The sequence below is a fragment of the Scyliorhinus canicula genome, chromosome 8 (genome assembly GCF_902713615.1).
Source record: "Scyliorhinus canicula chromosome 8, sScyCan1.1, whole genome shotgun sequence".
Classification (NCBI taxonomy): Eukaryota; Metazoa; Chordata; class Chondrichthyes; order Carcharhiniformes; family Scyliorhinidae; genus Scyliorhinus; species Scyliorhinus canicula.
Genome location: NC_052153.1, coordinates 5,400,337 through 5,421,496, shown reverse-complemented (window position 1 = coordinate 5,421,496; position 21,160 = coordinate 5,400,337). Strand labels below are relative to the sequence as shown.

Below are 21,160 nucleotides of genomic sequence, written 5' to 3'. Positions count from 1 at the left end.
CTGTGTGGCGTTTGCACACTCTTCCCATGTCTGTATGGGTTTCCTCCGGGTGCTCCAGTTTCCTCCCACCGTCCAAAGATGTGCAGGTTCATCATCATAATCTTTATTGTCACAAGTAGGCTTACATTATCATCATAGAATTTACAGTGCAGAAGGAGGCCATTCGGCCCATCGAGTCCGCACCGGCTCTTGGAAAGAGCACCCTAGCCAAGGTCAACACCTCCACCCTATCCCCATAACCCAGTAACCCCACCCAACACTAAGGACAATTTTAGACACTAAGGGCAATTTAGCATGGCCAATCCACCTAACCTGCACATCTTTGGACTGTGGGAGGAAACCGGAGCACCCGGAGGAAACCCACGCACACACGGGGAGGATGTGCAGACTCCGCACAGACAGTGACCCAAGCTGGAATCGAACCTGGGACCCTGGCGCTGTGAAGCAATTGTGCTATCCACAATGCTACCGTGCTGCCCATTAACACTGCAATGAAGCTACTGTGAAAATCCCTGAGTCGCCACATTCCGACGCCTATTCGGGTACACTGAGGGAGAATTCAGAATGTCCAATTCACCTAACAGCACGTCTTTCAAGACTTGTGGGAGGAAACCGGACTACCCGCAGGAAACCCACGCAGACACATGGAGAACGTGCAGACTCCGCACAGACAGTGACCCAAGCTGGGAATCGAACCTGGGACCCTGGTGCTGTGAAGTAACAGTGCTAACCACTGTGCCGTCGTGCCGCTCCGGATTGGCTATGCTAAATTGCCCCTTAGTGTCCAAAATATTAGGCGGGGTTACTGGGATAGGGTGGTGGTGTGGGCCTAGGTAGGTAGGGTGCTCTTTCCAAGGGTCAGTGCAGACTCAATGGGCCAAATGGCCTCCTTCTGCACTGTAGCAATTCAGTCATGAGAAACAGAGAGAAGGAAAAGAGATAAAATGTTGCTTCTTCGAAACATTTCCAATATTGGGTTGAACAGATGGATATTGAACCATCCTAGAGCTATTGTTAATGCTGGTGGGGATGCCAATGTGGGGAAAAACCTGAGGCTTATTTGACTGGATCACAGCCAAGCCTTTCCTGGGTGCTCGGGAAGATTGCAATAATCAGGATCATTTCACCAGACGGGCAATGTGTTGAACCAAATCCTGTTCCATGGGGGCAGTGTGGCAGGCCTTTGGGAATTTATCACGTGCTCCAACGATATACTTTAAAACAAACCAGCAAAGTTCTGGTGACATTCTCAGCAGAATGCTGTTTTTCTGTAACTCATCGCATCAGTCTCACAGAGACACAAGAGCCATTGTTCACTCCCCGTAAAAACAGCAGAGGATTCATAATGATCACTCGGGGCAACAGATACATCCCTTCAAGAATTCCTGTACAAAATCAGCGTAGGAACAAGCCAGGATGAGACAGTAATTCCAGCATTGACGCCGTGACAACAAGACAGATAATATACCCTGGTACCATCACAGGATGCCAGCACTGAAGAATGTGCCCTCGCATGGTTTTCAAACAACTCGCATTTATATAGTGCCTTTAACATCCCAAGGATGTGAGCATCCCGTCACAATCTTTCTGGATGAACCAAAATAACCAAATTTGCCAAATTCCCCCAAGTGAAGAGATTACTAACCGGATTGCACCTTTTATAGGCACACTCCCATAAACCCTCCCCCCCCCCCCCCCCCCCCCTTCCCCTCCAACCCAGATCACAACAGTCCTGTTGCTGTACAAACCGATCAACAGTTTGGCCTTCTCTGGTAAACATCCATCTCTTTAGTGTCTTCGAGATATTCACACAGCTTCCCAGGTTTTAGGCCTTTGTTTACCAGTTGGCAGGGTGCCTCCGAGAGCTCCTGTCTCCATCGCCAAACAGAACCACTGACCCCTTCCTGAGAAAGATTTGCTCCTTCTCCTCAGTGGAATTCAGTGTGTTCCTCTTCCTCTCTGGCTGCTCTCTCTTTGCATCCAGATCTGTGTGCTGATTGCCTTCATCCTCCAACTTTTTTAAAATTCATTTTTACGCCATGTGGGCTTCGCTGGCTACACCAGCATTTATTGCCCACCCCTAGTTGCCCTTGAGAGGGTGGTGGTGACCTGCCTTCTTGAACCATTGCAGTGCCTAAGGTGTAGGTACACCCGCAGTGCTGTTAGGGAGGGAGTTCCAGGATTTTGACCCAGCGACAGTGAAGGATCCGCGATATATTTCCAAGTCAGGGTGGTGAGTGACTTTGAGGGGAATCTCCAGGTGGTGGGATTCCCAGGTACCTGCTGCTCGTGTCCTTCTAGATGGTAGTGGCTGTGGGTTTGGAAGGTGCTGTCTAAGGAACCTTGGTGAGTTCCTGCAGTGCAGCTTGTAGATGGTACACACGGCTGTTACTATGCATTGATGGTGGACGGTTTGAATGTTTGTGGAAGGGGGAGTGATGCACAATCAATGGACACGAAATGTAGATGAGATCCAAACGATAGGCTTTAATGCACAAGATGTGTGCCCGGCAGCAGACGTACAGAAGAAAGGCCGACTGCCGGGGCGCACGGATTCTTATATCCCACCTCGTAGGCGGAGCTACCTACCTCTCAGCCAATCGGCTGAGAAGCACATGACTTACCCGGGCCAATGGGCAGCGAGTCCTCTGCACCAATAGCAGCTCACTTCCAGGTACCGTAATACCCCTAGTCATACTACCACAGGGAGCAATCAAGCCTGCAGCTTTGTCCTGGATGGTGTCATGATACTTGAGTGTTGTTGGAGCTGCACTCATCCAGGCAAGTAGAGAGTATTCCTTGTGCCTTGCAGATGGCGGACAGACTTTGGGGAGTCAGGAGGTGAGTTACTCGCCACAGGATTTCTCACGTCTGACCTTCTCTTGTAGCCACAGTGTTTATATGCCTGCTCCAGTTCAGTTTCTAGTCAATGGTAGCCAAACGATGTTGACAGTGGGGGATTCAGTGATGGTGATGCCATTGAATGTCAAAGAGCGATGGTTTGATTCTCTCTTATTGGAGATGACCATTGCCTGGCACTTGTATGGTGCGAATGTAACTTGCCACTTGTCAGCCAAAGCCTGGATATTGTCCAGGTCTTTCTGCATTTGCACGTGGACTGCTTCATTATCTTCATTACAGCAGTAGTTTCTTTCTCTGTCTTCTCTCTATGCATCCATTTACTGATCATCTTCGTAAACCGGTTGCTCTACTTGTAGTTCTCTTTTGAATCTGCAGCTCTCCTTTGTGTCCGTCAGCCACATGGCTTCAGTACCTCAACTTAACTTCCTGCCTTCCTTTTGGTATATCTTCCAGGTCAAGGGTCACCAGCTCTTGCGGACCAGAATTTCTTATCATCCAAGAAAATTACAGTTGATCCCTTCATGACTTCTGCAAACTATTGAAGTCCATTTCAAAACAATTACTAATTCTGCAGACTTTTTAAAGAAATTACAAATATTCCTCACTGCACTAATTCTGGGACAATTCCTGGAAGCTTCGCAGCGATTTTGACAAAAATTGACACCGACACCCAGAAGGAGATTATAGGTCAGAAATAATGGGCCCTAACGTTCCCAGATTGACACTCCGTACTGACTTACCTGCGCTTGAATTCTAAAATGCCCGACCTTCCTGACTCAGGCCAGGTGAGACCAAAGCAGCGAAGTGCAAAAGAAGTGGTGCCATTTTGAAAGGCTGCCCCAATCTCTACACTCCCCACCCTCCCCTTTCATGGGCATGCCACCCCTCCCCAAGCTGACCCTTGGTGCCAGCCGGGCGATTGTTTACTGCGAGGGGATTTGATTACAAAAGGAGGGAGATTATGCTGCAGTTGTACAGGGCATTGGAGAGACCACATCTGAAGTATTGTGTATAGCATTGGTCTCCCTATTTATGGAAAGATTGAAACGCTTTAGAGAATGTTTACTAGACTATTAACAGGAACGGGCGGGTTGTCTTACGAGGAAAGTTTGGAGAGGCTGGGCTTGTATCCGCTGGAGTTTAGAAAGGTGAGAGGCGACTTGTTTGAAACCTTTGCGACCCGGAGGGGGTATCGACAGGGTGGATGTGTGTGGAGAGGATGTTTCCCCGTGTGGAAGAATCTAGAACTAGGGGGTTACTGTTTATAATGGAGATGAGGTGAAATTCTTCTCTCAGAGGGTCGGAAGTCTCCGGAAGCAAACTCTATCAATATTTGTAAGGCTGAGTTCGATAGATTCTTGATTTACAAGGGGGTGAAAGGTTATCGAGGGTAGGCAGGAATGTGGGGTTGAGGTTAAAATCAGATCAGCCGTGGTTTTATTGAATAGCAGAGCAGACTCGAGGGGCCGAGTGGCCTCCTCCTGTTCCTAATTTAGATCTTCGTATCTCCCTCTATCAGGACCAATTTGGAAGATGCCAGTGAGACCCCTGACCAGGACTTTTCTGGGTTCTTTGCTGTAGTCCCAGCAGTGGCCACAACGCCCTGTGGTGCTGTAGGGAGTACAAAGCTGCCAGTGTCTAATTGGTCAGCAATGCTCTCTAAGGCAGGACTGTCGACCAGGACAGATTTCACCTCAAAGCAATATTACTCCCAGCTGTACGGCAGCCTTGGGATCGTGGGCTGGCTCTGCCCCCACCACGTCCCCCCCCCCCCCCCCCCCCCCCCCCCCCCCCATTGTCTTGGCCTTTCAGCAGGTGGAGGGGAGGGATGAGGTGACCATCACACTGCCGGGGAGCCCACCGCGGAGGAGGTCGCCTTCCGCAGGACAAGAGGGTCCCACCCGCAGCAATGTGGTTGACTCTTAACCGCCCTCTGAAATGGCCGAGCAAGTCGCCCAGTTGAAGAGAGATGGGTAAAGAATACTGTTGGGACCTTGTCAGCAACACTCAAGACCTCCGAGTATCTGAAAAAGATGTTAATTCTGTCACGCTTTTTCAACTCGCCCTCGCACATTGAAAGAGTCGAGCAGCTGAACCTTGGCTTTGTTACATTCTTCGAAGGTTTGACCGTTTGGGGCAAAATGAAAAAACATTGGCATTTCTATAACCTTTTTCACAATCTTGGGATGTTCCCGTGAACATGGCAGCCAATGGAGAGCAGTCGCTGTTGGGAAATGTGTCATCAGCACAGCACTGCTCATTCCCACAAGATAGTGAGCAGAATTTACCCTTTTAGTCATGTTGATTGAGCGCTAATATTGGTGCAGGACACCTGGAAGATCTCCTTTTCTCTTCCTCAATACAGTGACCATGGGGTCTTTCACATCCAACTGACAGAGCAGGCATGACCTTGGGCTTTTACTGAAGAATATCATCAGGTGCCGTCAACTTTACTCTAACCTCATAAAGTGTGCACATGAATCCATGGATAATATTCTCTTCTTAGAATCATAGAATCCCTACCGTGCAGAAGGAGGCCTTTCGGCCCATTGAGACTGCACCGACCCTCCGAAACAGCACCCTACCTAGACCCACTCCTTGCACCCTATCCCCATAACACTACCTAACGTTTGGACACTAAGGCGCAATTTAGCATGGCCAATCCACCTAACCTGCACATCTTTGGACTGTGGGAGGAAACCGGAGGAAACTCACGCAGACACGGGGAGAACGTGCAGACTCCACACAGTCACCAGAGGTCGGAATCGAACCCGGCTCCCTGGTACTGTGAGGCAGCGGTGCTAACCACCGTGCCACCGTGCCGTTGTTACGATGCACCACTAAAATCTGCTGCTTAGCTCAGAGCTGTTGCAGAATGAACATGTTGAATCTGCAGTCCACCATGTATCCCGCAATCAGCAGCACTAAACCATAGGTCATCATGATCACATTTCTGTTTGTGGGAGTTGCTGTGTCTTTACTGCATTACAACAGTGACTACACTTCAAATGCTACTTCATTGGCTGTCAAGCATCCTGAGGCTGGTAAAAGGCGCTATATGAATGCAAATCTTATTTTCCTTTAATTGGTGCAATGTTCTATTCTAGGTCAGGGTTTTCTGTCTCTCCCCCGCCCTATGGTGGGCTTTGCCGTGGCAGAGGCAGCTCGCCATTGGCTGCCGATGGGATTTCCCAGTCCCACAGAAGCGTTGCTGGGGAACCCGCCGCCGGGGGTTTGTTTTCGGCAGGACCGGAAAATCCTGCCGGGTGGGAAGGGCCGGAAAATCCCCGCCCTCGTTTCCCCTTAAATGCGTTTCCGTTGTGGTGATGAGTTTGATAGAAAGGCTGAGGGTGAGTCCATTACCTGTGCCAAAGCTCTCCTCGCCACACAGAGAACACTTCCCAGCGTCCATCAAATTCCCAAAGAATTTCCAGCCCGTCGGAGTTTCATACACTGGGATCTTCATGACTTTTCCTACTCTGTGGAAGTAAAACACGGGCATTTTTGTTTAAGCAAATCCATTGAATGACATCTTGTAGGTTCCAGCCCTACTCCAGAGAATCTAAGCTCCTGGTGCCTTACCGAGAGAGTGCGACACTGCCGGAGGTGCCAGCGTGGGGGGTTGGGGGGGGGGGGGGGATCGGAGAGTGCTTCCCACTGAGGAGACAGATGGGAAACCAGGCCATATCTTATGTCCCTGACATAATTAATGATACATCCAGGAGTTTTGCACCATCTCCTGTGGCAGAGTGGGCTTGAAGGCACGTGCCCTGCTGCCACACCAGGATGCCACATTGATAAGGCATCTGGCATCATTGACCTACCATTGACGAAAGCACAAGTGGATAACACTGTGGCTTCACAGCACCAGGGTCCCAGGTTCGATTCCTGTCTTGGGTCACTATCTGTGCGGAGTCCGCACGTTCCTCCCGTATCTGCGTGGGTTTCCTCCGGGTGCTCCGGTTTCCTCCCACAGTCGAATGACATGCAGGTTAGGTGAATTGGTCATGCTAAATTTCCCTTAGTGTCCAAAAAGGTTAGGAGGGGTTATTGGGTTATGGGGATAGGGTGGAAGTGAGGGCTTAAGTGGGTCAGTGCAGACTCAATGGGCCGAATGGCCTCCATCTGCACTGTATGAATGTTCTAAAGGAGATGGACCTCTTTGAAGACACCGAAGCTGGAAGATCCACCTGATAGATCTTCCCGCCCAATCCTGCTGTGGTGCTCCAGGGTCCAGAGTCACTGGCGGCCTCTACCTTGAACTCCAAAGGCAGCCCCAGGCCTTCTTTCAGTAAGTCCTAACTCTCGCCCGCCATGTTGTTCCAGACGTGTTCTGGCCAAATGTGTTTTTCTGCTGGTGCTGTGGAGTTTCGGGTATGAGACCGAATTTTGGGTCTCCCGCTGAATTCTCCCCCCACCCACCATTGATCGCACCAACGGGGACCTGGGAGAACTCCACGCACAACATCTGGTCATTATCACATTGTTGCTTGTGGGATCTTGCTATGTGAAAGTTGACTGTCGGAGTGACCACATTACAACAGTGACACACTTTAAAAGTACTTCACTGGTTGCTTTGGGAGACCCTGAGGCTCTAGATAATTGAAAATACTATGCCCATAACGGTTCCTTAAGTGTTAAAGGACCAGATTTCTATGGTGGAGGCAGGGAAGAAAACCTCCTGATCAGCAGACTCCCCTCTTTTAAAAGGATCCTAGTTCTGGGGTGGGCGGGGTGGCGAGGAGTGTGTGTGGGATGGAGTTGTGTTGCAGCCTCTGGGTGCAGGCTTGAGGCAGAAGCAGAGGCAGGCAGATGGCAACACTGACAGGCTAGAACAGTCACCTCTGTTTACTGGCATATTAGTCAAGTTTTACGGATCAATGTCAGTTCCTCAAACCCTCATCCCTCGCCCCCTAACAAACTCCACGCCCCTTTCATGTTCCCCTCACACCCCCCCCCCCCCATGCTCCCATGTATACTCCATAGCCACTTCTAATATCCACTCTCAGCAGATTTTAGGATGTCTTCGAAATAGAGATTAAAGAAACTCTTACAATCTAATCTCATTTGTACCCACCATACTGAAAAAAATCTATTTTTCAATAATTGTTTTTTAAAAATGCCTTCAAGTCATCAATTTGTTATAAAAATGTATACGCATGCATTTCACAAACCACACCAAAGATAACTAATCCTTTAATAACCTCTTATAACTGTCAATCAAAAGGGATATACAATCTCGTACTGAGATAATTGGATATGGACATTTTGATAATCAGCCAAGCATTCAAAATGGGCTCAACTGTAATAACAAACCATTCCAGCTCACAGGCAGATAAACTGGGGTTACCACATTGTTCAAGAATACACTGACCTTGCAGAGAGTGTAGTGCATATTAACCAAGAGTGATACCAGGACTAAAAGGGTTAAATTACGAGGACAGATTGAACAGACTAGGTTTGTATTCCCTTGAGTCAGAGAGATTAAAAGGTGATTTAATTGAGGTGTTCAAGGGGAGATTGAAGAATTTGATGAGGTAAACCGAGATAAACTATTTCCTCTGGGGTGGGGGAGGGGGTCCAGAACAAGGGGGCAGAACATTAAAATTAGAGCCAGGTCATTTGGGGGTGATGTCAGGAACCACATCCTCACACAAAGGGGTGTGGAAATCTGGAACTCTCTTTCCCCCTCACCCCAAAATTGGGGGTCAATTGAAAATTTCTAAACTGAGATTGATGGTTTTAGTTGAGTAAGGGAAGGTTTATGGAGCCAAGATGGGTAGATGGAGTGAAGATACTGATCGGCTATGATCTCACTGAATGGTGGAATAGGTTCATAAATTCATAAGATATAGGAGCAGAATGTGGCCATTTGGCCCATCAAGTCTGCTCGGCCATTCGATCATGGCTCATCTCATCCTGGCCTTAACTCCATCATCCTGCCCGTTCTCCATAACCTTTCAACCCAATACCAATAAAAAATCAGTCGAACTCCTCCTTAAATTTACTCACCGTCCGAGCATCCACTGCACTCTGGGGTAGCGAATTCCACAGATTCACAACCCTTTGGGAGAAGTAGCTTCTCCTGTTTTAAATTTGCTACCTCTTATCCTAAGATTATGACCTCTCGTTCTGGAATGTCCCACAAGAGGAAGCCTCCACTCCACGTCTACTTTATCCGTACCTTTTATCTTCTTGTATACCTCAATTTGAGCTCCCCTTAGGAGGGGCTGAATGGCCTCCCCCTGTTCCTATGTGTGCTGCCCCTCTACGAGCATGGAATTGATGTCTCTTCCCTCACCCTGTCACAAGATATCCCAGCGACCCACCCCATGGCCCACAACAAATGTAAGTGAATGCGCAATTGTTGTGATGAATACTCTGCAATAAAAGAGGAGATTTTCCACGGTCACACTGTGACACGTCCAGTATCGCCTAAGCGCAACTTTCTCAGCTTCCATCACTGGGGACCGTGCCACCCAGTGTACCATAGTACCCGAAAGGCAATCGTCAAGCATTAGCGTTCAGAATTTTATGTCAAGAGAATGCCCCCAAATATTTGCAGAATTTCTGCGGGACAGAACCGAGAGAACAGAGCTGGTTTGGGGCCCTAAATCTGACCTCTTCATGCCCAGGGTGTGGCCCACTTGGGAGAATCTACACTCCAGGGTCAATTTCAGGGTCAACATGTTTTCCATCCCTCCGGGGTAGCGCCAAATCATTTCAGTGAATAATTTCCCAAACTCCTCACCAAACTGTCAAAACTTTTTTTAAAATTTAGAGTACCCAATTAATTTCTTTCCAATTAAGGAGCAATTTAGCGTGGCCAATCCGCCTACCCTGCACATCTTTGTGCTGTGGGGGCGAAACCCACGCAGACACGGGGAGAATGTGCAAACTCCACACGGACAGTGACCCAGAGCCGGGATCGAACCTGTCAAAACTTTAATATTTTTGGTGACTGGATGGATAATGGAAACGCCAGTGGCTGAGATCGTTGCATTGGACATTCTCCAGCTGGAATTGGCGGAACCTATTATGAGACAAGAAAAGATAATTCATCCACTTGCTTCTTACAAGGTATAATTTACCCATTAGACCTCCTCACTCTTGTACTCGCCGTCTCTCATCGGTTCCTGGTTCGGTAACGTCGGGATTTCAAAATTCTCGGGCTGGATTCTCCGCCCCCCAACCCCCCCCCCGGCCCCGACGCCGAAATCACATTCGGCAACGTGGCGGAGAATCCGTTTTTGCGCACGAAATTGGCGTCGGTTTTGCAATTCTCCCCCCCCCCCCCCCACTCTGGGAGCACGCTGCGCTGAGTACCCACCACCTCAGTCCATTCCCTGAGGCCACCCGCCCAGCAATGCTCCATTGCCCACCGACCGGATTCCCGACGGCATGGGTCTAACATGGTCCCACCGTGTGGGATCCTCGCGTGGCGGCTGCCGGGTCAGTCCGGGGCCGCTACAGTCGGGGGTGAGCCGATCGGCGGGCAGAGTGGCTTCATTCGGGGCTGGGGACAATGAGTGCGGGCAGTCCGGGGGGGGGGGGGGGGGCGAGAGCGGCCGATGCGGGGCACTATTTTGCCGGTCCAGGTCCGCGGGCTGAGTCCGCCATGGAGCACGGCGTGGCCGCTGCAGGCCGCTGCCGTGTGCATGCGCAGCCTCTGACCCGGAAGTGCTGGGGGCCGTATCGGCAGCTCGAGCTGCGAGCTCTACGCTGCCTCCCTGCTAGCCCCCAGCGAAGCGGGGAATCGATGACCTTTTGACGCCAGTTTATCTGATGTAACAGACCACAGTTCTCCCGACGGCGTGGGGACTTAGTCCCAAAAATGGGGAATCCAGCCCCTCATCTTTGTTTCAAAGTATTTCCATGGCCTCACACCTTTGTTTTCTCTGTAACCTCCTCCAGCCTCTTGCCCTCTCTGATTTTACAACTATTGGTAGCCCTGCATTCAGCTGCCTGAATCCTGGAGTTCCCTTGCTAAGTTTCTTTGTCCTTCTCTACCTCTCTCTCTTCATTCTCTTCCCCAACTACTCACCAGCCAATCAAACTGTCAAATCTTTAATATTTCTGATGATTGGGTGGATAATGAAAACTTCAACGGCTGAGACCATTGTATTGGACTTTCCCCAGCTGGGATTGACTGTATTCAGGGTGAACCTATATGAAACAAGAAAAGCTACTTCAAATGTACCTCTTTGACCAGGGTTTCGCTCATGTGTCCCAATATTTTCTTAAGTGCTTTGGTGTCAATTTTGGTTCACGATAGTCTTGTAGAACCATAGAAACATGGAATTCCTAGAGTGAAGAAGGAGGCCATTTGGCCCATCAAGTTTGCACTGACCCTCCAAAAGAGCACCCGACCTAGGCCCACTTCCCCACCCTATCCCCCTAACCACACACCTTTGGATACTAAATGGCAATGTGGCATGTCCAATCAACCTAAACTGCACATCTTTGGACTCGTGGGAGGAAACCGGACCTGGAGGAAACCCACGCAGACACGGGGAGAACATGCAAACTCCACACAGACAGTCACCTGAGGCTGGAATCAAACCCGGGTCCCTGGAGCTGTGAGGCAGCAGTGCTAACCACTGTGCCACCGTGCCGCCCTTATGAAGTGCCTTCATAGAATCATAGAATCCCTACAGTGCAGAAGAAGGCCATTCGGCCCATCGAGTCTGTGCCAACAATCCAAAAGAACACCCTAAAGGATGTTAAAGGCCCTATATAAATACAAGAATTGAATGGGTGACCTCAAAGAAAATAAAACTCTTGTCAAACTTCTCTTTGACCCTAGAAACAAAACTGTACAATACTGTTTTAGTTTTAGTCCTTTCACTACTTATCTATATCTGATCATCTCTTAGTCTCTGGTCAAACTATCTTACACCTCAGCTGGACCAAACTTAAGCCTGTCACCAATTTGAAGCAAACAAATTGCACGCTTCAAGTTACATCTGTGGAGGAAAGGGTTAACTCTAATACTAGCTACTGAGCATATCAGTTAAAGGAGCTACGGCAAGATGTCTTCTAGAGTAGGAAACTGGCCATGATAAAGCAATGATAACAGAATGTCTGGTGGGACGTCTACAATTTTGGTCTCTTTACTGAAGAAAAGACAGAGGTGCCCTAGAGAAAAGGTGATGAAGAATCACTAGACTTGTTCCCAAAATGGGGGGATTGTCTTACGAGGAGAGATTGAGTAGACCAGGACTATATTCTCTCGGGTCCATAAGAATGAGAGGTGATCTCATTGAAACATTCTGAAGGGGCTGCACAAGATAAATGCTGAGAAAATGCCCCCCCCCCCCCCCCCCCCCCCCCCCCCCCCCACCGGCTTGGGGGGCAGTCTAGAACAAGGGGGGGGTCACAGACTCAAATAAGAGGTCGGCGATTTTGGACAGATTAGGAGAAATTTCTTCGCTCATAGGATTGTGAATCTTTGGAAGTATGTACCCCAGAGAGATGTGGGTGTCCAGTCATTGAGGCTATTCAAGACCATGGTAGGTTTTTAGATGCTAATGGAGTCAAGAGATATGGGGATAGAGTGGGAAGGTCAAGTTGAAGTAGAAAATCAAACATGATCTTATTAGATTGGCAGAGTGGGCCAAATGGCCAACCCTAACTCTTTTGTTCTTGTGTTCCTATCATAGGATAAGCTATTAATTGTATGCAGTACTTATATATCAAGCTGAACCATTCTGGGAGGAAATTGAAGAAATGTGAGGCCCTTTCTTACTCGAGCTTTAGTTATAAAAGGAAGGTATCATTTTATCTCTCCATAAATCAGAAGGACTAAAGTGGAATAGTCTTCCCCAGGCTCCTGATTCGAAGGAAACAGAACAAAACCCGTTTTCCTTTATTCTTTTTAGACCTCCTTCAAAAGTTATGAATGAAATCTCTGGATTGAATTTAAACGGAGGATCCCTACAGAGAGAGTGGCAAATTAAATGTAGCCACTTCATTTCCATTGGATCACTTTTGAATCTTAATCATAGTTTTTAAAAGATGAAATGCAAAAGCTTGATTTTCTCCAACTGGTTAGTTTGGTTTGAAGTATGCATTTTGTAATGTCCCTGCTGGCATCTCCTGTTATTGCTCTTCCAGAAAGCTGGGAAGCAGTGAGGTTAGGAATTCTTGTCCACAGTGTATAAAAGTGATTGATCCTCCGAAGGGAAGTGGTGGTGGGCGCGACAGGTACTCATAACCTTTCCTTTCAAGTTTGGGCCCGACAGTCACAGAAATCTGGCTGGCCAATTCAACACACAAGGCAGCAGTCACCGCGGACCCTCTCCTGCATCTACTGACAGCTTGGTTGGGAGAGAGTCTGCATTCTGAGATGGAAATTGCACATGGCTTATGGCAGACATTGCAATGAAGTTACTGTGGAAAGCCCCTAGTCGCCACACCCCCGGCGCCTGTTCGGGTACACGGAGGGAGAATTCAGAATGTCCAATTCACCTAACAAGCACGTCTTTCGGGACTTGTGGGAGGGAACCGGAGCACCTGGAGGAAACCCACGCAGTCACTGTGAGAACGTGCAGACTCCGCACAGACAGTCAGCCGAGGCTGGAATTGAACCCGGGTCCCTGACGCTGTGAGGCCGCAGTGCTAACCACTGTGCCACCTTGCCTCCCCTCTGTACTCTCTTCAAAGTCTTGATTGGCATCCTTCCTATAGTGGAGTCGGACACTTTAGGAACTTTCAAGCGGTTATTGAATAGGCACATGGAGCACACCAGAATGACAGGGAGTGGGATAGCTTGATCTTGGTTTCGGACAATGCTCGGCACAATATCGAGGGCCAAAGGGCCTGTTCTGTGCTGTACTGTTCTATGTTCTATGTTCTGCTGCCTCAAGTCAAACACAATACTACAGCGAGGGCCTGTGATTTATAAACGTTCAGCAGAACCTCCTTGTTTCTGTAAAGCCCAGGATGCCATACTGTTTAATGATCCATGTGTTCACACTGAGTCACTGAGCTGAATCTAAAACCGACACTTGATTTAACTGTATTTATTGTAGCATAAAAGTCTGCTTTCCATTTTTCCACAACTGTTAAGCTAAATGCATAAAGGGTAACGTCAGACTGTAATAATTATATTCTTCATGATGTTGACTGATATGTCTGTTTAATGTCCATTGGCATATTAAACTAAACGAGCACAGATTCTCACGTACTAGGATTTTATTTTTGTTTTCAATGCAAATATCTGATGTAGGAAATTAGGCAAAAAATATTAGGGAGAAAAAAGTGAAGTAGATTTCCATCTAGCAATGTTATTCTAAAGGGAACAACTTGCATTTAGAGAGTGCCTTTAACATTGTAAAACCACCCATGTATTTCACAGGGGCATTATCAGATAATGATTTTTCTCTCTCTACAGATGCTGCCAGATTCTGCTGAGATTTTCCAGCATTTTCTCTTTGGTTTGGGACTTGCCACTTAGTTACGCAAGGAGATATTAAGGCAGGTGGCCGAAAGCTTGGTCAGAGAAATAGGCTTTAAGGAGCGTCCTAGAGAAAGGAAACAAAGTGGGGAGGTTTAGGGAAGAAGTTCAAGAGCTCAGGCTCTTGGCAGCTGAAGGCACGGCAGCCAAAGGGAATAAGGGATTCAAAAAAGGCCGGAATTAAAGAAGCGCTGAGGTCTCAGAGGGTTGCAGGGCTGGAGGAGGTGACAGAGACAGGGAAGGCTGAGATCATGGAGGGGCTGGGACACCAGGAAATCAACACTTTGCCAGGCCAGCGGCCGGGGTAGGTCTGGGAACACGAGGGATAGTGTGTTAATGCTTTGAAATTTGTTTTAATTGTGCTCAGTAGTTTGCAAGTGCTGGGAATTATTTGGGGATTCAATTGCGCCTCGATACATATGAACCAGACTGAAACAGGAATTGTTGGGTTAGGAGGTACATGCTTGTAACTTGCATGTCTGTAAATAAAAGCCTTACCAAATGCGTCAAGATTGGCTCCAGTTCTATCCTTTGCTGCCGGGATTTCTGGAGTAGGATAATTACATGAGGCAGGACGTGGGTGGCAGAGTTTTGCATGGTCTCAGGTTTATGCTCGAATAAATCCACAGTCATTCCACAAACAGTTCTTTAGAAAAAAGACATATTTTCCCAGCTCACATCAGCGGGTTTTAAACTGAAGCCTAGCCAATGAAATAATTCCTCACGTCGTATCTGTTCTCACTTTTCTCTTCGAACTGCTTGGGCTGTCCCTGTGGATGTTGTGAGTTGCGAAACCATTGCTTCTGGCTAGTAATTACATGTGAGGCTTATATAATTGATTTCCTGCGAAGTCCATTACCAAGTGCGCCAAACCCAAGTAACAAGAAACAGCTGAGAAGTATTCACAAGTATTATAAAGGACAGAAAGTTGAGCTGTATAACACAGAGAATGACTTCAGCATGGTGCTTCAGCTTTCCTCTAAATCCATTGGAGCTGGTAAAAGTGAAGAACAAAATTTGACACAGGCCAGCGCCTTTAAAATTTGCTTTAAAATATCGTGACATATTCAGTCCTGCGCCTTTCGAAGGATAGTCGAGCATTTTTGATGCTACAATTCAATCTTATCAGCTCATTTTGACTCCCAACTGTTTTCCTGTTCCCATTTTTCATTTTTGAATCATCTCATCGAATTTACAGTGCAGAAGGAGGCCATTTGGCCCATCGAGTCTGTACCGGCCCTTGGAAAGAGCACCCTACTTAAGCCCCCACCCTATCCCTGTAACCCCACCTAATGTTTGGACACTACGGGGCAATGTAGTCAATGTGACCAATCCACATAACCTGCACATCTTTGGACTGTGGGAGGAAACCGGAGCACCCGGAGGAAACCCACGCAGACACGGGGAGAATGTGCAGACTCCACACAGACAGTGACCCAAGCCGCGAATCGAACCCGAGTCCCCTAGGCGCTGTGAAGCAACAGTGCTACCCACTGTGCTACCGTGCCGCCTCATCAGTGATAGACTTGGAGGGATGTCTTCGATGATCTGTATTAAATTTTGCTTAAACTTTCCACATTTTTAGAAACTATGGTGATATGCATCACTGTAAATACACAAGGGGTTAATGTAAATACACGTCGACTAGCTAGACACTGGAGGGAGCACCAGAGACATGACACACAGACATTCAACCAATAGGTCAGTAAGATAGGACACGACCAATGGGCATTCACGATACACACAGAGGTGGCACTACCACAGGAGGGCATTATAGCAATCCTTATAAAAGGACACAGCACACATGATCTTCCTCTTTCCAGTGGAGACACTCAGTGAGAACACAGGGTTGATTTGAAACACATCACACCCACCACGTGGATTGTAGCAGACTGGTTCATCAGTCTGAGTAGCTATAGCAGGATTAACAGGAGAGTCGAATCCAAGTAGGAGAATTGTTAACAGTTTAATGAACGTGTTGAAGCTATCTCCAAGTCTGAACCTTCCTTTGCCAGCGTGCACATCAAGGAAGCAGCTTATGCTACGCCAAGAGCATAACAAAGCAGAAACTTGAAGAAAATGCATCTTGAAATTGATGCGAGAGTGATAACATAGGGCTGGACCCGCCCGCCTCAAGATCCCATGGGCTAGCTGCGGACAATGGAAAAGTTCATTGACCTTGCGGGATTTTCCGGTCACCGGGCGGGCACTGCCGGAGAATCCTGCCCATATCGTAAAGAATAGGAGCAGAAGTAAGGCCCCTCGTCTCATAAACCTGTCTAGCTCTGCACGGAACATATTCAATGACCCAGCCCCCACTGCTCTGTGGAAAAGAGAATTCCAAAGGTTAACAACCCTCTGAGAGAAGAAATTCCTCATCTCCGTCTGAAATTGCAGGCCGCTCATTGTGTCCCCCTAGTTTTAGATTCCCCCTCAAAGTTTGTGTCATTGGGCGCAATGCTTCGCAAAACTCTCTAAGTGTGATAGTGAGCGGGAATTGCCGTGAGCTTCCTGCCACTCAGCCCAGCGAGGCCGGCAACGCAACTCAACATTGATTGGTTCACTTAACGAGGCATCAGGGCTTCTTGTCGCAAATGAAGGCTCGGCAGCCGATTCGCCGGGACCGGGCTCGTAGCTCCCCGCTAACAAGGTCGAGCAGCACTTAAGCTGCACTTGCTCAGCCAACCCCAGCCAGAGCGCAACAATGGAGCCCAGGACACCGGCCCCAAGATTCAGGGATGCTGACCTGGGGAGGCTGCTGGAGGCCAGGAGGGAAGCCGTGTTCCCCCGAGGGTCCCGGAGAGTCAGCACAAGGCAGCTAGTGCTCCTGGGATGAGGGGGTGGCAGCTGTGTGCTCAAAGAGTCTGACCAGGAGGACTGGCCTTCAGTGCAGGAAGAAGGTCAACGATCTAACCGGGCAGCACAAGTGAGTTGACAGCCACCCACCCCCCCCCCCCCCCCCCCCCCCGCAAATGGAGCTTCCACCCCAAGCCCTTCCTCCACCCCCCCGCCTCCCTCAACCCCTCCCCCCCCCGCCCCCCAAATGGAGCTTCCACCCCAAGCCCTTCCTCCACCCCCCCGCCTCCCGCAACCCCTCCCACCACTGTGACCCACGCATGTGGCTAACGATGCCCTCTCTGTGACTCCTCAGGAAACGCTCTCCCATAACGGTCAGGGGAGGGCCCAGACAGGCGGCAGGGTGTCGGTCAGAAGAATCCTCACCTCCTTTCAGGAGCGCGCCTGGAGATAACCGGTGTGGCCGAGGACAGATCTGTCACCCACGCGGAGTCTGCTGGGCGCCGTAGAGGTGAGGAACCACCGGGCTCCACCCAGGGAACCAGCCAAATGTGAGTAGTGATTGCCTGACTGACCGACCCATTCCTCCCACTGACAACGCGTCCATTCTCCCGCAGATCCTGCAGCCGACGGCGCCGTCCCATCCCGGGCAGCCTCCTTTCCTGACTCCGTTTAGCACTGGGCTAAATCGCTGGCTTTGAAAGCAGACCAAGGCAGGCCAGCAGCACGGTTCAATTCCCGTACCAGCCTCCCCGAACAGGCGCCGGGATGTGGCGACTAGGGGCTTTTCACGGTAACTTCATTTGAAGCCTACTCGTGACAATAAGCGATTTTCATTTCATTTCAGGAGAACACCTCGGAGGAGAGCTCCGAGAATGCCATGAAATCGTGTCACAGCTGTCACCCCACCCTCCACCAGCGCAGATACACACACCTCGGTGGGAAATGTTAGTGGTCAGGCTTCCGGGGCACAATCCAGTGAGCACCACATCAGGTGGAGTCAGGAACCCCCGGGCGAGACAGCAGGCGGAGGGCTGCTGAATCCCAGGACCCAGCTGGGTCCCAGCCTGATGCTGAGCTTGTGGAAGTGGATTACCTGAAGCTGATGGTGATGATAGGAAGCAGGCAGGACATTCAGAGGGAGGTGTCAGCGTTACTTCAGCAGAACCATTGCTCTTGGAGGAGGCCCAGAGGCTCGGGGTGCAGGAGACGGTGCCGGCAATGAGTGGCACCGAGGCCAACACTGCGAGGGTGGCGACCGCGGCGGAGAGCCTGGTGAACAACGTCGGCACCATGAGTGAAGGTGTCCGTGGCCATGGCCGAGAATGTCTGACTCGCTGGGGGATGTCACCCATTACCAGGCCGACCTTGATGAGGTTCTGCGGGACATGTCCTGCTCTCAGATGGGAATGGCCGAGGTGCTGCGGACCTTGTCCCAGTCAAAGGTGGGCATTGCCGAGTCACTGCAGAGCATGGCCCAATCACTGAGCAGCATAGCTGAGGGTGTCAACACGATGGTGCAGACCATGGGGAACTGTCAGGACTGGCAGAGCCAGATGATGCAGGGGCAGCCGGGGCTCCGAACCAGCTGCCCCTCCATCCCAAGGTAAACCCAGGACCCTATGGCCACCAATAGGAGGAGGGGGCGCTGGGTGCCAAGCCAGACCCATCCCATGGAGTGACGACAGTGGCCAGCAGCTCCCCCAAATTCCACCCCTCGGATGACGCCGCGTCTCGAGGTCAGCACACGGGACAGGACGGCACGGCTGTACATGTGCTACCGACAAGTGAGCCGGGACCCTCTGACCCCAGAGCCCCCCGACCCCAGAGCCCCCCTAGGACGCCCTCCAGGAGCATCAAGATAAGCAGCTGGCAGCCTCCACCTCAGATGTGCATCCTGGGGAAACACCAAGATGTAGTTTTTAAAAATTTGTTCAATGGATGTGGGTGTCGCAGGCTGTGCCAGCATCTATAATAACAATCATAATAATCTTTATTAGTGTAACAAGTAGGCTTACATTAACACGGCAATGAGGTTACTGTGAAAATCCCCTCATCGCCACACTCCGGCGCCCACAGAGGGCGGTACACAGAGGGATTCCAGAATGTCCAACCTGCACGTCTTTCGGGACTTGTGGGAGGAAACTGGAACACCCGGAGGAAACCCACACAGACACGGGAGAAGGTGCAAACTCCATTTATTGCCCATCCCTAATTGCCCTTGAGGGGGCAAGTTAAGAGTCAACTACATTTCTATGGGTCTGGAGTCCCATGCAGGCCAGACTGGGTAAGGGCGGCAGATTTCCCTCCCTGAAGGACATTAATGAACCTGATGGGTTTTTACAACAATTGACAATGGTTTCACAGTCATCATTAGACTTTTAATTCTAGCTTTTTATTGAATTCAATTTCACCATCTGCCCTGGTGGGATTTGAACCCTGGACCCCAGAGCATTTCCCTGGGGTCTCTGGATTACTAGTCCAGTGACAATACCACTACTCCACTGCCTCTCCTGTGTGGTAGAGCGAGGCGGGCCAAGCACATTGAGGATCACTGAGGGTACTAGGTGAGGAGGGAGGGGATGGGGGGGGGTGTAAGTAGGGGGTGGGGCAGGGGTTGGGGGTGGGGGGGTCGGCACCATAGAGAGTGGAGGCGTGGGCTTGGGTAGGGTGCTCTTTCCAAGGGCTGGTGCAGACTCGATTGGCCGAATGGCCTCCTTCTGCACTGTAACTTCTATGGTTCCATGAATGCATTAAACACCTTTCCGCACAACCACGATGGTGCCTCAGTCACTTCCTTCTGCAAAGCCTTCACATCTCTCCAGGTATCCCCCCCTCTCCCTGTGGCACTCACCCGCCCTCCGGCCGTGGACATGTCCCCGGAGCTGTGTCCCATCTCCGGGGTGTCGGCTGCTGTGTGTGTGGTGTTGCCTCCCGCAGTGTCCAGGCATCAAGGTGTGATTGGGATGCTGGGCAGTGACTCCCACATGCTACATGGCCCACCCACCCATGGGAACCCACTTGGGTTGTGTGAAATGCCCACTTACACAATTACCAATTACCTATTAGCCTTCAGCTGTGCAGTCAGAGTCCTCGGCAGTCGGTGAGGTTATGGGCGGTCGTTGGGGCAGGCGGGCAGGGACAAGGGTTGCCCCCGGAACGGATACACACGATCCAGGGATTGGCATGATGGTGCGGCGAGCAGTTGTCCCCCAGTTGGCCTGACTTTACCTTGACTCCACAAGAAGTCAACCATACTTTCACACTTCCTCCAATGTGCTGTCTTCGAACATGCAACACCATACACAATCTCAGGGTGGATGTATGATTTTCCCCAGAGTTGGACGGAAGAGTTGAGGTCCCGACACAGATGTTAGAGTGCAGCAATCTCACTCTAACCCGCCTGCAATGCAGACGCTCTGTGACATAATTGCTACAATTCACAGGACCTGTTACTATCTCTCGCCCCAGTGGTAGCGAGTTTCACATTCTCACCGCGCTCTGGCTGAGGCGCTCTGTCCTGATGTGTGTATATTGTTTATTGAGGGTCTGGATGTCACACTCATGTTACAGAAACAATGTCAGAGCTAATTGATTTTGATTAATGAGGTGATAAAGACTGGAATGCGCAGCCACTTGAATGGCGCAAAGAACTGTTAAGGTGGTTGACATGTGCCAAGAGCACGTTAGAGTCGACAATTCCATTAATGTGGGCCAAAACATCATCTTTAAAATGACGCTCACAGAAACACCCTCTCAACATGTAACTACTGGGATGGCAGAAGACCAATGGGGAAAAATTTCATTCATATAGCACGCTACACGGTTATTAAAGTACTTTTCTTTAAAGTGTAGTCACTGTTACAATGCATACAGCCAATTTGTGCAGAGGAAGCTCCCAAACGCATCACTATGGAAAATGACCAGATTTTCTTTCAAGTGATGGTTGAGAGAGAAATACTGTTATAATAATAATAATCTTTATTAGTGTCACAAGTAGGCTTACATTAACACTGCAATGAAGTTACTGTGAAAAGCCCCTAG

General features: G+C 49.6%; 1 protein-coding gene across 1 annotated transcript in view; it reads right to left on the bottom strand.

The window, feature by feature from the left end:
* pgm5 (phosphoglucomutase 5) overlaps window positions 1–21,160 on the bottom strand; it is a 136,456-nt gene that overhangs the window by 33,910 nt on the left and 81,386 nt on the right. Inside the window, exon 7 of the mRNA XM_038804072.1 lies at window positions 6,226–6,341. Within this exon, the coding sequence (XP_038660000.1) occupies window positions 6,226–6,341 (116 nt within the window). The remainder of the gene's footprint in view (window positions 1–6,225; window positions 6,342–21,160) is intronic.